Below are 14,513 nucleotides of genomic sequence, written 5' to 3' on the forward strand. Positions count from 1 at the left end.
TATTTAAAAATAATCTCTACAGGGCCTGTTGTAGGGCAGGATCACAGATGTGGAGTGGAGAGCAGGCACACACTGGATGCCAGCACCTTTATGTCTGTCCCTCACTGTGTCCAACTCTGCTCCCTCCTGCTCTTTTACTTTCTCAGCCAGCTCCAAGTGATACTGTCTGCAGAGAGAAGGCAGAACAATGCTTGGACTTGAGGTATAGAGTTGAGTACAGAGGTGCTCTGCTGAGAGGGGGAAGCAGCCCTGACACTCCAGTCCGTGGAAGGAGAAAGGTCCTAGGAGAGTGTTCTAGAGCCTGTCCACGAACTCTGCTCTTTTTGTCACTTTATGAAGTAGGGAGTGTGACGTTTCATTTCTGCAAGGCTTGGCCTGTGTGCTACCATCCCCATCTGCTGGAGGGTCAGGGCTTTGCTGCTCAAAGCTAAGTCTCCATGATGTTTTGATCACAGGCAGAATTACTCCCACTGTAGTGTGTGCATCCCAACTTCTGAATGTAGGTGTTATACTCATTTCTTATTAAAAAAGAAATACAACTATGGTATGAAAGGGAACTGTGCAGAGGTGAATGGTTAAAGCCAGAATTCACACTTGGAGAGAGTGTTACTGCTGTGAAGTGAGGGGCTTGGACTAAGTGGATTCCCAAGTCCCTTGTATCTTTAATGTTCTATGGCTTATTGTATTTTAAATTATCCTAATTTTGTTTTTTTTTTTTTCAACGTTTATTTATTTTTGGGACAGAGAGAGACAGAGCATGAACAGGGGAGGGGCAGAGAGAGAGGGAGACACAGAATCGGAAACAGGCTCCAGGCTCTGAGCCATCAGCCCAGAGCCCGACGCGGGGCTCGAACTCACGGACCGCGAGATCGTGACCTGGCTGAAGTCGGACGCTGAACCGACTGCGCCACCCAGGCGCCCCAAATTATCCTAATTTTGTATTGGCCTCGAACTCCTAATGTCAAATTTAAAATCTTTTAATAGGGATTTTTCTTTGTAAAAATTCTTAGAAATTTTTTCAAATTTATTTAGGGGATATTACATTTTAAGTTACCTTTACCCTGTTTAATAAGCTGTATGTTTTCCTTTTTTAAATATGTTCATTGTAAAACATTTTGAAGGAAACAGAAAGAAGGAAAAGAAGCCTGTGTAATCCCACTAGTCAGAGATAACGGTTAACATTTTAGCATATCCAGTATTTTTCTAACATAGATACAGTATATGTTTATTAAAACGAAAGCTTTCTGAATACACTGTATGGTGATTTGCCGCTTTCTATTTCTTTTTTTTTTTTCTATTTAATGTCATTAATTTTCTATGTCTCTGTCAAGGTTACATAGCGTTTTACTGTGTAAATAGATGCAATAGGAGATTCTTACCCTAGATTTTTGGGTAGAACTCAGGGAGTCTAGTAACATGGACAGGTGAATAGATCTTTATTTTCACCAGTGTTTATCTGAAATGTAGCCTTTCTTGCTGTTGTAAATGTTGGCAACAAATCACAATAATATTAGCAAGGCCTAATACTTTGGTAATGATAATCTTCATTAGGATGGTCAGACATTTTATATTTGACTTCTTTACAGTCACTTAACATATTTTAAAATGTTTTTTATATTCATTACTTCAAAAATTATCACTATTTTATATATTGAACAACATTAATCTTAGTATCGATAGGCTTTAGCAGACTGCCAAATTGTTCATTGTATACAAAAGTTAAGAATTTCGAACTATTAGAGATCATTTGCTTAAATAGGTGTCTGTTTTAAACACTAGTAGAAGTGCCTAAAGTTAAATCTTTTGTCTGTATCTGTGGTTATTTGGACACAGAATAAATAAATCTCTAGAAGTAAAATTCTTTAATCAAATAAGTATCTTTCAAAGCTTTGAGTGCACATGTCAGATTACCTTCCAGAAATGTACCAGTTTACTTTTCCATAGTATATGAAAGCACATGGTTCTTTTCACATCACTAGCTTTCATATTTTCTAGCTGTATTGTGGTTTTGCACTGTAAGGGGTCTCCAGTCTGGTGTCGTGTTTAAGGAACTTAAGGTAAACCCCAGATTTGAACAGTATAGCATCATTTCATCGTGTTTACATGAGGCTAGTTTTATATACAGTTGGGCACACCCTCTGGCAGTGTGTGGTATTCTGGACTCAAGCCTCCGAGAGCTGGAGCACCTGCCAAACCGGGAGCCATAGATGAGGTGGAGCTGGATTTGAATAAGGTGGCCTCTTTTCATTGGGAAGAAGCTAAATTGTCACTTTCAAAAATAATACACACACCTGGCAGTGGAATCTTGGATGCACCAGAATGTGACCTTGACATTTTGCTGAAGAAGTGAGAGATTGGGGGAGGGGGATGGTAATAAGAGCAGAGAGAAGCTAGTTGTAAGAATTGATCTCTTGATAGGAAGAGGTGGCTTTAGTACAAAACTCCACAGGGGCCTAAGTGGAAAATGAGAATACAAGTTGTTGTTGTTGTTGTTTTTAATTCTCTTTTTCAAAAATTTTTTTAACGTTTTTTATTTATTACTGAGAGAGCATGAGCATGGGAGGGGCAGAGAGAGGGGGAGACACAGAAGCCGAAGCAGGCTCCAGGCTCCAAGTTTTCAGCACAGCACCCGACACGGGGCTGGAACCCACAAACCATGAGATTATGACCTGAGCCGAAGTCGGATGCCCAACCAACTGAGCCACCCAGGCACCCAAGAATTTGAGTTGGGACATGTATGAGTGCAGACCTGGGCCTAAGAAAGTGCCCCAGGGTAAGAGAGAAGCAGTAGAGCAGGTTCATCCTGGATTTGGATCCCACCTCTTCCACTTAGTAGCTTTGTCACTTTGACCCTCTCTGGGGCTTGTTTGCTCTCCAGTTGGGGGGTGGGAGATTTAACCAAGTGTGCTTTTAGATCCTTTGTGATTGATTCGCTCTCATCTGGTGGCAGGGAGTTGGGGGCATTTGTCCCAGAGTTCTCATCCTGCATGTAGTAATTATTTGTTTGGTCAGTCCTTAATAAAGGACCTGAATTATGCAGAGCACTCTTCTTAATCTTTTTTTTTTTATTTTTTTTTTAACATTTATTTATTTTTGAGACAGAGAGCATGAACAGGGGAGGGGCAGAGAGAGAGGGAGACACAGAATCCGAACAGGCTCCAGGCTCTGAGCCGTCAGCACAGAGCTGGACGCGGGGCCTGAACTCACGGACCGTGAGATCATGACCTGAGCCGAAGTCAGACGCTCAACCGACCAAGCCACCCAGGCGCCCTTTCTTAATCTTTTTTCAATTTCAATTTTTATTTTTGAGAGTGAGAGATTGAGAGAGCATGGGCAGGGGGAGTGGCAGAGAGAGAAGGGGACAGAGGATCTGAAGCAGGCTCTGTGCTGACTGCCCGATGGGGAGCTTGAACTCACGAACTGTGAGATCATGACCTGAGCCGAAGTTGGATACTTAACCGACTGAGCCACCCAGGCATCCCTGCACGGTGCTCTTATTTGCAACGGATCAAACACCTGATTAGAACTAACTTTGGCAAAATTTGAGAATTGTTGGAAGTCTTTTGGTATATACTTCGTGGAATAGGAAGAAATGACTGGAAAACGAAGTAAGGACACTGAATCCAGGGCCTTCAATCTTGCCAAGATCCTGTCTGTCTCTCTCTCCAAGTGTGGGTTTTATTTTCTCCTTTTGCACAATTGCCTATTACCTGAGTAAGGGGTTATGTTCACATCCTCTAGCATCTTGAAGCTAGGAAATGGTTCTTCCTCCACTGTATCTAAATAGGAAAATTCAAAAAAGGACTCCCAGTTAGCTTGGTGTGGGTTGTCCCTATGCCTGGACTCATCTGTATGTCCTAGAAATGGGTTATTATGGCCCAGATTGGGTCACATGTTCATCTATGAATCATCTCTGTGATCAGTGAAGCAAAATCCTGTAGGAAGATGGCATTTGCCTTGAAGCACCACTTGGTTGGCATAGGAAGAAAAATTGTTCAATAAAATCTTGGTGTGGGGGAGATTTTTTTTTTAAACGTGGTCTAAGGGATTCATGAACTAGGCAGCAACAGCATTCAAACAATTGTTTGTACACATCCCATTAATTAAAAAAAAAAAAAAAAACCACCAGTATACTCCACAATGAGATACCATCAGTTCATCCCCATAAAGGTGGTTGTTTAAAGAAAGAAAGAAAGAAAGAAAATAGTGTTGGTGAGGATGTGGGGAAATTAGAACACTTGTGCACTGTGGAATGTAAAATGGTGTAGCCACTATGGAAAATAGTATGGTAGTTCCCCAAAATAAAAAAATTTAGAATTACCATATGATCCAGCAGTTCTACTTGGAGGTATATACAAAAGGAAATTGAAACCATATTTGTACACCAGTGTCCATAGCAGTGCTATTCACGATAGCCAGAAGGTGGAAATAACCCAAATGTCCCTTGACAGTTGAGCAGGAAACAAAATGTGGTCTCTACATACACTGGAATATTATTCAGCCTTAAAAAGGAAGGAAATTTTGATACATGCTTACAACATGGATGAACCTGGCACATCATACAAAGTAAAAGAAGTCAGCCACCAGGACAGATAATCTGTGATTCCATTTCTGTGAGGTACTGAAAAGAGTTGAATTCATACAGACAGAAAGTAGTTACCAGGTACTGGAGATAGGGCTAGTGGGGAGTTGGTTTAACAGGGACCGAGTTTTAATTTGAGATGAAGTTCTGACAATAGATAGTGGTGGTAAATGCATAAAAATATGAATGTACTTAACTTCCTCTGAACTGTATACCTAAAAATGGCTAAAATGGTAAAATTTGATGTGTAGTTTACCACAGTAATTATTTAAAATAATTTAAAGTACAACATACAAAAATACAACAAAAAATTTTAATAATTTAAAATACAACATACAAAATTTAAAAATACAACATACTTCTTGCATGTTTAATTTGATATCTAAGTAATCATTTAAGTGAAAATGTATCCAGTGGAAATCAAAGGTATTTGATACCTCCTCTCTATTTAAAAATGTGTAAACCCATTCTTTAACAGTAGAAAATTTTTCATTATTCCTTTTCTCCTTTCCTCATATTTGTAGTCTGCTTCTCCCACAGAATTTTATCCTAATGTAATATTGTACACTTACGGGTCTTTGGCTGATTACATTATACTTGTCTGCAACAAAAACAGTACATAAATAGAAATCTTAAATTATTTTCTGTGAGTAAAAGGCTGTAGGTGTTCTGGATTGCTGTGGCCTTTGATTGCTGGGGCAATTAAGACCATCTAAATGTTACAAATTTTCATAAAGTTTTCTTTGTTTATTGGAAATGCTTCTTAATGAGATAGATGGGACATTTAAAAACCCATGTAATTTTGGACAACTCACTTATTGCTGGAATGACTCAGGGTTTTCAACACGATATATATTCCTATTTTTTGTTTTTCCAGATCTGTGTTCTGAGTAAACTTGTTCACATAAATAGATGGGAAATGAAGGAGTTAATTGGAGCAGCATGTCTCAATTGTTTGAACTCCTCAAGTTCCAAGCAAAAAGTTAGACATCTGTCATTATTTTTAATCTTGTACTTGCTGGCAGTTTGATTTACTCCTTCATATTTGTGACAAACAAGGAACTGGAAACCATCTAATTTGCAAAAAGATTTACCCAAGTCATCAGTCACTGAATTTCTCAGTTTTTTGAAAGTGTACCAAGAGAGCTTCATTAAGATTTTAGGTAACAACTATGTGTATCGTTCTTTGACTTAGAGACCTTGTTTACCTTAATTTACCTAAAGGATTGAGAAAATTAAAATAATGTTAATTTAAAAATACACCTTTGCCAGCACAGTATCTTAAGATGTGTTTTATCTTCTCACGTAAAGTATGTATTGTCAAAAACCTTAGGTCTGTAGATGTTAACTTGCTGTACTTATGGAAAATGTCAACCATAAAATCTAATGAAGTCTGTTCTTATTGTCAAACCAGTCAGTTCAATCAGACTTGGCCTTTTGTCAGAAAAAGCCTGACTTCGCTTTCACCCGGTATTTTTATGAATATTTTCCAACATACATAAAAGCTGAATGATTTATGAAGTGAACACCCATAAAGCCCTTCACCTAGATACTATGGTAAACATCTTGTCAGTTGGCTTTACAACGTATTCGTTTATTTACCCCCTTAACCATTTATCTTTTCACCTGTTTACCTTTCATAATTAGTTTCAAAGTAAGTTGCCAATGTGAATATAATTCACCTCTAAATACTTCAGTGTGCAGGGGCGTCTGGGTAGCTCAGCTGGTTAAGTGTCTGACTTCGGCTCAGGTCATGATCTCACAGTTTGAGTTCGAGCTCCATATTCGGCTCTGTGCTGACAGGGTGGAGCTGGCTTTGGATCCTCTGTCCCCCTCACTCTGCCCTTCTCCCTCCCTCCCTGCCTCTCTCAAAAACATTAAAAAAAAAAAAAACACTTCAGTGTGCATATCATTAATGTTCAGTATTTGCTGATAATATTTTGAGGTAAAATTTATACACAAATGCACAAATCCTCTGTGGATCATGAGATTCATCCTAACAAATAACACACACCCGACTTGGACTCCCGTCAGTTGTAGTGCATTTCCCCCCCCCCCCCCCCACAAAGGTCCTTCCTACCTTTTTCCAGTCCGCTCCTTCCACGGCCCTGCTGCCTCTCCCAGAGGCAGCCATCGGATTTCATTTCATCATATGAGTTTTGCCTGTTCTAGAACTTCAGGTAAAAGTACATTTATGTAAGGCTTCTTTTAGTGTAACTAAGATTCATCTATGTTGCATGTATCAGTAGTTTATTCCTTTAGATCGCTGAGTCATATTCCAGTATATACATGTGTCACACTTTATTCTTCTGTTGATGGTCACTTGGGCTGTCTCCAGGTTTGGTGATTATGAATAAGACCATCACCATTCATGTACAGACCTTTCTGTAAAAGCATACGTTCATCCCACTTGGTTGAATACTTTGGAGTGGAATTGCTGTGTCCTAGAATAGTCTGTTTAGTTGTGTAAGAAATTCACAGACCTTTCTCAAAAGTGATTGTACTGCATGTATGATGCATGAAAGATCTCATCGGCAACACTAAATGTTGGCAAAATGTGGAGCCAGTCTTCCTAAATTTAGCTGTCTGGTGGGTACGTAGTGGTTTCTTGTGGTCCAATTTGCATTTCTTTGACTAATGATGAGCACTTTTTCAAGTGCTTCCTGACCTGTTGATTATGTATCTTTTTGAAATGCCTTTTCAGTATTTTATGCCTTTTTGAAAATATTTTTTCCTTTACTTTTGAGTTAAGATTTCTTTTGTATTGTCCATACTAGCTATTTATCAGATATGGTTGCGGATATCTTCTCCCATTTCGTAGCTTGTCATTATTTTCTTAATGGAGTCTTGATGAGCAGAAGTGTTTAATTCTGGTAAGACCCATGTATCAAAAGTTTTTTCTAATGACCATTACTTTCTGTGTCTTCCTTAGGAAACCTATGCATATGTGTACTCCTCAACCCTAAGTCACAAGGACAGTTGATGTTTTCTTAGAGTAGCCTTACGGTTTTACCTTTTTTAGATCTCTTGGATTCATATTGAATTAATGTTTGTATATGGTGTCAGGTAAGAGGTTAAGGTTCATTTTTTTTTTTTTTTTATTCCATGTGGATGTCTGGTCAGTCAAGGACCATTTGTTAAAAAGTCTTTCTGTAGTGAATTGCTCAAAGGCCAGGTATTTCATTGGGGTTGCACTAACCACATAGATCACTTTGGTGGGAATTAACTTTTTAACAATACTGAATTTTCTACTATGTGAACATGGTATATGACATTTTAGAATCTAAACATTAATGTTTATTTTAAGGAATATTGTAGAAATCACTTTTGATTATTGAAACAATTTGTGGAATTTGAAGATTATTAAAGACAGTCAAGACTAAAATAAGCCAATGATCCTATTTTTCTGATGGGTTGTAGAAAGTAAATCAGTTGTCTCTCATACTTTCATCTGTAATGTAATTTAATGCATAGGTAAAATCATGTGTAAGCTTTTCCAGAGTATCCTAGCCATCATGCAAGCTCTCTCATCTGACCTGTTGTTTCACTTATCAGCACATAGATTAATGATAAATTATTTTCTGGAGTGTGAACTTATGAGGAATTGTGATTAAATCTAGCTTAGCCTTTAATGTTTGGTGACTAGTGTAAGAGAAAGTTAATAAGCCAGGGCCTGAAGATTGGCTTTGATACGAGAGGCATTAGGGAGCCAGTGAAGGTACTTGTTTAGTAGAATGAACACCATGAAGGAAAGTGGTGTTGGGTAAGAATGGGGTAAGAATTACTTGGAAGAGACCATCTGGAGTAGAAAAACCCTTTTAAAATTGTACTGCTCGGAGTGTGGCCAGCATACCAGGAATGTCGACATAATATGGGAGTTGATTAGAAACGCATATTCTGGGCTTGACCCAGACCCACTGAACCTGAATCAGTGTTTTAAAAAGATTCCCAAGTCATTTAAAGTTTGGGGAGTACTGCTCTGGAGAAGCTTGCAGTCTCCCTGGCATATGAGTAGTTAAGGGCCGAAGTACAAACAGCAGTTGAAATGATCTTGACAGATGTCTGACTTCTTGCACGTTTGTTCCTTCTCTTGAAGTTGCCAAGATGGATTTCCAAAATCATCATTTTGGTTTTTGTGATTTTGTGTGAGAAAATTGTCTTTCAGACAGTCTTTTTAGAAATACATTCTTAGAAATGCTACTTTATAGGCTTGTTAAAACCTTAAGAACCATAAATCATTGATTTAAGTAGATTCAGCTGACTATAAAGCTAGTCTTTTGAAGGAATCTAATGGGAAAAAATAATGCAGTGTCCTATCTCTGCTATTTCCAGAGCCTGGAATTTGGGGATAAAGTTGAGATTTTGTAAAAGAGCTCGAGTGTGGTTGCTAAACAAACTATAATAGTGTGCTGCTTAGGTTGAAAGAGGGAAAAGACAGGAGAGGATGGATTTTATTCTGCATTGTTATAATTGTACACTAACTAAAGGAAAATCCAATAGTAGTCTGCTGACCTTATACAGTAGCTGTTCATATTTTTCTGTTTCTTTACCAAAATTTCCATCAATGGACAGAATTTTCACATTGTTCTAATCATGGTATAGATAGATGCAGCTTTGTAGTCTGCTTGTGCCATTTAACATATTTCCCTTCAGCTCTTCTTCCCTCTCATCCCTGGCCTCCCTCATGGGCCTTCTGAGCTCCGATCTCTGGTTCATCTTGGACCCTTCAGCCTGTTATTTCCTGTTTAAGAGTCCATAGACATCCTTCACTTGCATGCCTTGGTTCCACTGGTACAAACACACCTTGCTGACCTTACCTCCTCATGGAACTAGATCTTTTTCCTAGGATCAGCTTGTGATTCATCTGTTCTGTGAAGCCAACCCAGGTGTCCCATGGGCCTCAACCAACTTCTGGCAGTCACCATCTGCCTTTGTACAGTGGAGCCTCCTAACTTAACGGCTTCACAAGTGAGGGCCTCATAGCACAGTTCTTGTCTTCCCTTAGTCTCAAGATCTCAAGAATGGTGGCAGCAGATGACCCTGAGCAATGCTGTGCTGAGTTTTGCTGGCAGAGGAGTCATCAGAGGAACGACAGCCTCTTACGAAGATGGAAAAGATAAGAGATGAGGCCACTCTGAGCCCTGGAGCCAGGCTCCCTGGTTCACCTCTGCATTTTGAGTCTGCCAGGGGATGCTTTAGTTGAGATTGTGGCTAACTTTGAACTTTGGGTCAATTTACTTATTTCCCTGAGTTGTTTGCCAGCTAAGAAATTTGGGGGATTAACTGTAAAGAAGATAACTGATAGTTTCAAAGGGAAATGATTTTTAAAATTTTGAACTAAATTAAGAAACTTAAGTCAGAAGCTTTGTTACGGGTATGGATGAAGGAAACTTGTAGGAAAAAGCATTTAAACTGAGAGTCATTGTTCATTAGATTGCCTTAGAATAAGAATTATCACATCATCTTGTGCCAGTTATCAGCTTTTAGTACTTGAGAGTACGTAGATGGAGCTGGGCAAAAGATTATAAATAATGTCCTCCAGTAAAAAGGGTCACATCCCTGTCCAGCATCTGCTGTGAGCTTGAGAAGCAAAGAAAATCTTTTGCTCAGTACAATTAGCCTTTGCTTTTCAGACCTCTTACCTCACTGCATGTTAGGCTGTGTTGACAGTTTACTTCTCAAACTTTCTTTCAATACACGGAGAAGAGGTGGACAGCAAGGGGTAAATTTGGATAGAAGGGATCAGTTAGTCATTGGAAAGGAGCGTTTTTGGGTAACCTGTTTCTGGAGGGGCAACTGGATGGCACAGTTGGTAAAGTGTGTGACTCTTGTTCTCGAGGTCATGAGTTTGAGCTCCATGTTGGGTGTAGGGATTACTTCAGAAAAAGAGTCTGTTTCTTGAGTAAAATGTTTCTGAACACAAAGGCTACAGATAAGAGTGATCATGCCTACCAGGTCTACCATCTCTGAGATTGCTGTCCTGGTATGATTTTCTTAATTGAAGCGTAGTTTAATGTACAATATGATGTTAGTTTCAGGTGTACAGCATAGTGATTCGACAATTCTGTATTTGACCCCGTGCCCACCACAGTAAGTATAGTCACTGTTGGCCACCATACGACATTACTACAGTATCACTAACTCTTTACCTTATGCTCTTTGTACTTTACATCTCTGTGACTTCTTTTAGAACTGGAAGTTTTGTCCTGGTACGATTATTAAAATTTGCCTCCTTTCTCTCAAAAACGTCTTGGTTTGGATGATAAATTACATGGTCACCCTACTGAAAACTGATAAAATGCTTTGTGTCAGACAGTGTACCAGATGTTTTATGTGATCCTGAAAGAATCAGGATCTGCTGTTGCCACCTTACAAAGATGCTCAGAAGCTAAGTAACTTGACCGAGATCACACAGTGGCAAGACTTGGTGAGCAAAGTAAGATCCTGTTGGATTTTTAAAGCTACTTAATTTTTCCCAGTCTGCTACACTAAGCATTTAATGGGTATGGCCTTCATTGATTTTAGGATCTAGTGAAGGAACCCTGCAGTGGTTGTGAAAGCCTTTTTCTGGAAGAGAATGTGGGATGGGGGATGTCTGGATAAGGATAGAGGTGATGTGATGCCTATGGTGGGGATGCTGGGAGTGAAAGTAGAGTTGTGTTTAGATCACAGAGCTGGATGCACGTAGCCATCAGTATCCTTAAACAGCCCTGCTGCTGAAGCCTGGGTCTGTCAGCTTGGGATGGGAAGGTTATGGAAGTTGTATAGATACTATTGCTCAAACTGGTGTGTGCATACATATCAGCTGGTAATCTTGTTAAAATGCAGGTTAATTCCATAGATCTCGGGGGTGCTGAGATTGTGTATTTATAACAAACTCCTGGTGATGTTGATGTTGCTGGTCTTCCTCACTAGACTTTGGGCAGCAAGAGTACAGTCGATGATTAGATCCTTCCTGCCAGAGGCATGGGGGTAGTCATGCACACAGATACCCTCATTTTAGAGGTCAGGGTGGGGTGGGGGCAGTTGTGTCTAGGCAGAGGTGGCCTCGCTGGGGGGTGGAAGGGACTATATAGATAGCTGGTTTAGTGGGCACAGGTACTGAAATATAGGTGTTTTTAAAGGCAGCATTGTTTTTGTAGTTAGTACACATAGATCATTTTTAAAGTTTGTCCTTAGCTTGTGTGAGGGTGGACCTAGAGAAGCAGGAGGGAGTGTTCTGGGGTGGGGACAATACCAACATGGTGCAGTGGTGAACAAGGTTTTAACAAACACAGACAGGGAGCAAGCAGAGTATCTATAGCCAGACAGGAATAACGTGGATGGATGACACAGCAGCAAAGCTCTAAAGAAAAAGGAAGGGAAAAAGAAAAAGAAAAAACCACCTCTAATGGGAGGAGTCTCTCCCACAGACTGGTCATTTCTCCCCTCTCAGCTCTGCCTGAGTGCCCAAGGACATAGGGGTATGTACTGCAGGTGGTTCTCGCTAGTTTATCCTGTGGCTAATGGCATTTTTCTTGCCTCTGCCCATCTGGGACCCTGTCTATATTGGTCACTGCCCGTATGACATGGGAGAACAGGTGAGGCGGAGTACTGCCACCAGCATGGTTTAGGTGTGAGCAGCCTGCCTGCTGAGGCTGTGACCTTTGCTCTCTACCCTCTTTTCTGGGGAGGAGGCCTTGTGACTGTAGGTCATGATGGCAGAGGACTGATACGGGAGAGCACGTCACCAAAGAGGAAATGGCGGAGGTTCCAAAATATCTGGGCAGAGCTGTACTTTGTTGCTGGAGCTGTGAGTGGTCACAGAAGTGGGGCCTTGGTCCTGAGCAGGACCCCTGAGTGAGGGCCCCGGCAGCCAGAGGCATCGGTGAGCCTCCCAGCTGGCTAGCTGGGAGGCTCAGAGTGCTCCTGGAAGGCCGGAGACAGGGCGTTGGCAGGGCCGGCTGGTGGGAGCTCCTGAGCGCTGGATTTCTGAAGGGGCAGAATAGCACTGGGACTGTTGCTTTTCTTTCTGTCTGTCTGAACTGTTTAGCAGTGTTGCCTCAGTCTGTCCCTATGTCCGGCCGCCCGAGGGAAGGGAGGCTGGACCTGACAGAGCTGCTCATGACTCATGCCCATCCTGTTGGGGCGAGAGGAACCAGGGACAGGGATTGTCCTGGTCACGGCAGAGCTTACTCTGGCCTGTGGGTGGTGGGACATAGGACGGCAGCCTGGCGACTCCCTTCCCTCTGCTGAAGCTGACCCCTTTTCTCTGTGATGTGCTCCAGACAAGCCTGGAGCACCAGGTGTTGTTTCCCAGGGTCCCAGTATGCGGTGTTTTCTGAAGGTTACTCCATCCCTCAGTGGTAAACACTGCTGTGTCAGGGTGCTGCTCAGGGGCCACTTGGAGCACATAGATTTTTGCTAGCAGGATTGTGAAGCTTTGCATTGGGCTGCAAAACCAGGGCTTGAGCAAGCAGCTGGAGAGAATCCAGGACTAGAGTGTTTTTGGGTTTGGGGGTGGAGAGCAGAGGGAGGGGAAGGGAGGGGCAGGAGGGCAGAGCTACACAAGCAGGCAGTCACGGCTTTGGCTTTGCTGTCAGCGGAGAGGACTTCAGTCGTGCCTCAGGGCCGCTTGGCCACCATTGCTGGAGACCGGAGGGCGCTGCCTCGGAACCCTGACTTACCGGCACTGCACCCGGACTGTTCCAAGTAGCTGTTGTGCTATCTTTTCCCGGGGAGGCAAGTCTCCTCCCTGTCGTCCCCTCCTGCTCCTCCCCCATTCTGTGAGGGATGATGCCGCTTTCTATTGCACAGCTCAGCCGGCTGATGTCACTGGCAGCGGGAAGCATCAGCAGCCTGATCACATGCTGGCCCAGTCTGTAATGCAGACGGGATAGGGGTGTGTATGTGGGGAGGGGGGCTGTATGGCAACCGCTCTTGCTCTGACGCCCCCAAAAGTGCAGAGGCAGCGGCCGCAGCATCCGGCCGACTTGGATGTCTGCTCCTTGAGCTCGGGGAAACTATTATTATTAATATTTATTGTTGATAATACTGGGGAAAACAGCCCTTAACTCTGGGGTTTCTGCTGTCCTCCTGTCCAAAGCAGACTTCCAGGACTCAGAAGAAACAGTTACGAGCAGGATGCTTTTCCCCACCTCTGCGCAAGATTCTTCCCGGGGCCTCCCAGATGCAAATGACTTGTGCCTTGGCCTGCAGTCCCTCAGTCTCACAGGCTGGGACCGACCCTGGAGCACCCAGGACTCCGATTCCTCAGCCCAGAGCAGCACACACTCGGGTGAGTGCCAGAAAATGAGTTGGCTGGGGGAGGGGGACGCATGGGGTGGTGAGCAGAGACATCCACAGCAACAGTTGTTCTCTTCCCCTTTGCATCACCCCCCCCCCCCCCCCCAATACAACATGGAGCTGTTTTGCAAGAGATGGAAATGCTGGCTGTGAGCGTGGCAGGACAGATGGTTGCTCGTAAAGGCAGGCATGGCTTTTCCACTTACCCTGATAAATTCCCTGGAGTTGTTAGTGTGCACCTGGGGTGGCCCTGAGAAGGGTCCCCAAGGTGACAGTCTTATGCAGAAAAGATCCAGCTAACCCCCCGAGTGCCCAGGCCTGTTTTGGAGATGATGAAGCAAAACACTTTTCAGTGGGGGAGGGGACTTCAGGGGCTGATCCCTGGATGTCCAGATTCTGTTTCTCAGTGGTTTTTATAACTAGGGACCTGTATATGAGGATGGGTGAGTCCCTAAATCATGGCAAGGGAGTAATTTTAACCTCCAGTGTGGCTGGGTGGTATTAGAATATTGGAATTGGCTTTAACATACGGGTAAGAACATTGACCCTGGAAAGGGACAGGCAGGGTCAGTGGGGTGGAGTAACTCTCAGCTGCGGAGGCTTTGTTTTTCTTTGTGTGAAGGGTAACCAAATGGATGGAGGAAGA

General features: G+C 42.4%; 1 protein-coding gene across 14 annotated transcripts in view; it reads left to right on the top strand.

Annotated features, from left to right (window-relative positions):
* CPEB1 (cytoplasmic polyadenylation element binding protein 1) overlaps positions 1-14,513 on the top strand; it is a 91,988-nt gene that overhangs the window by 51,468 nt on the left and 26,007 nt on the right. For 7 of the 14 annotated variants that reach the window (XM_040493547.1, XM_040493540.1, XM_040493542.1 and 4 more), the window contains one exon: positions 13,671-13,859. In XM_040493547.1, coding sequence (XP_040349481.1) covers positions 13,706-13,859 — 154 coding nt within the window. In that variant the 5' untranslated portion in view covers positions 13,671-13,705. Of the gene's footprint in view, positions 1-13,144; positions 13,304-13,359; positions 13,464-13,667; positions 13,860-14,513 lie in introns of those variants that run through there. The other 7 variants (XM_040493543.1, XM_040493539.1, XM_040493552.1 and 4 more) reach the window with 3 other exon arrangements.

The sequence above is a fragment of the Herpailurus yagouaroundi genome, unplaced genomic scaffold, assembly GCF_014898765.1.
Source record: "Herpailurus yagouaroundi ecotype Mexico unplaced genomic scaffold, PumYag 185, whole genome shotgun sequence".
Classification (NCBI taxonomy): Eukaryota; Metazoa; Chordata; class Mammalia; order Carnivora; family Felidae; genus Herpailurus; species Herpailurus yagouaroundi.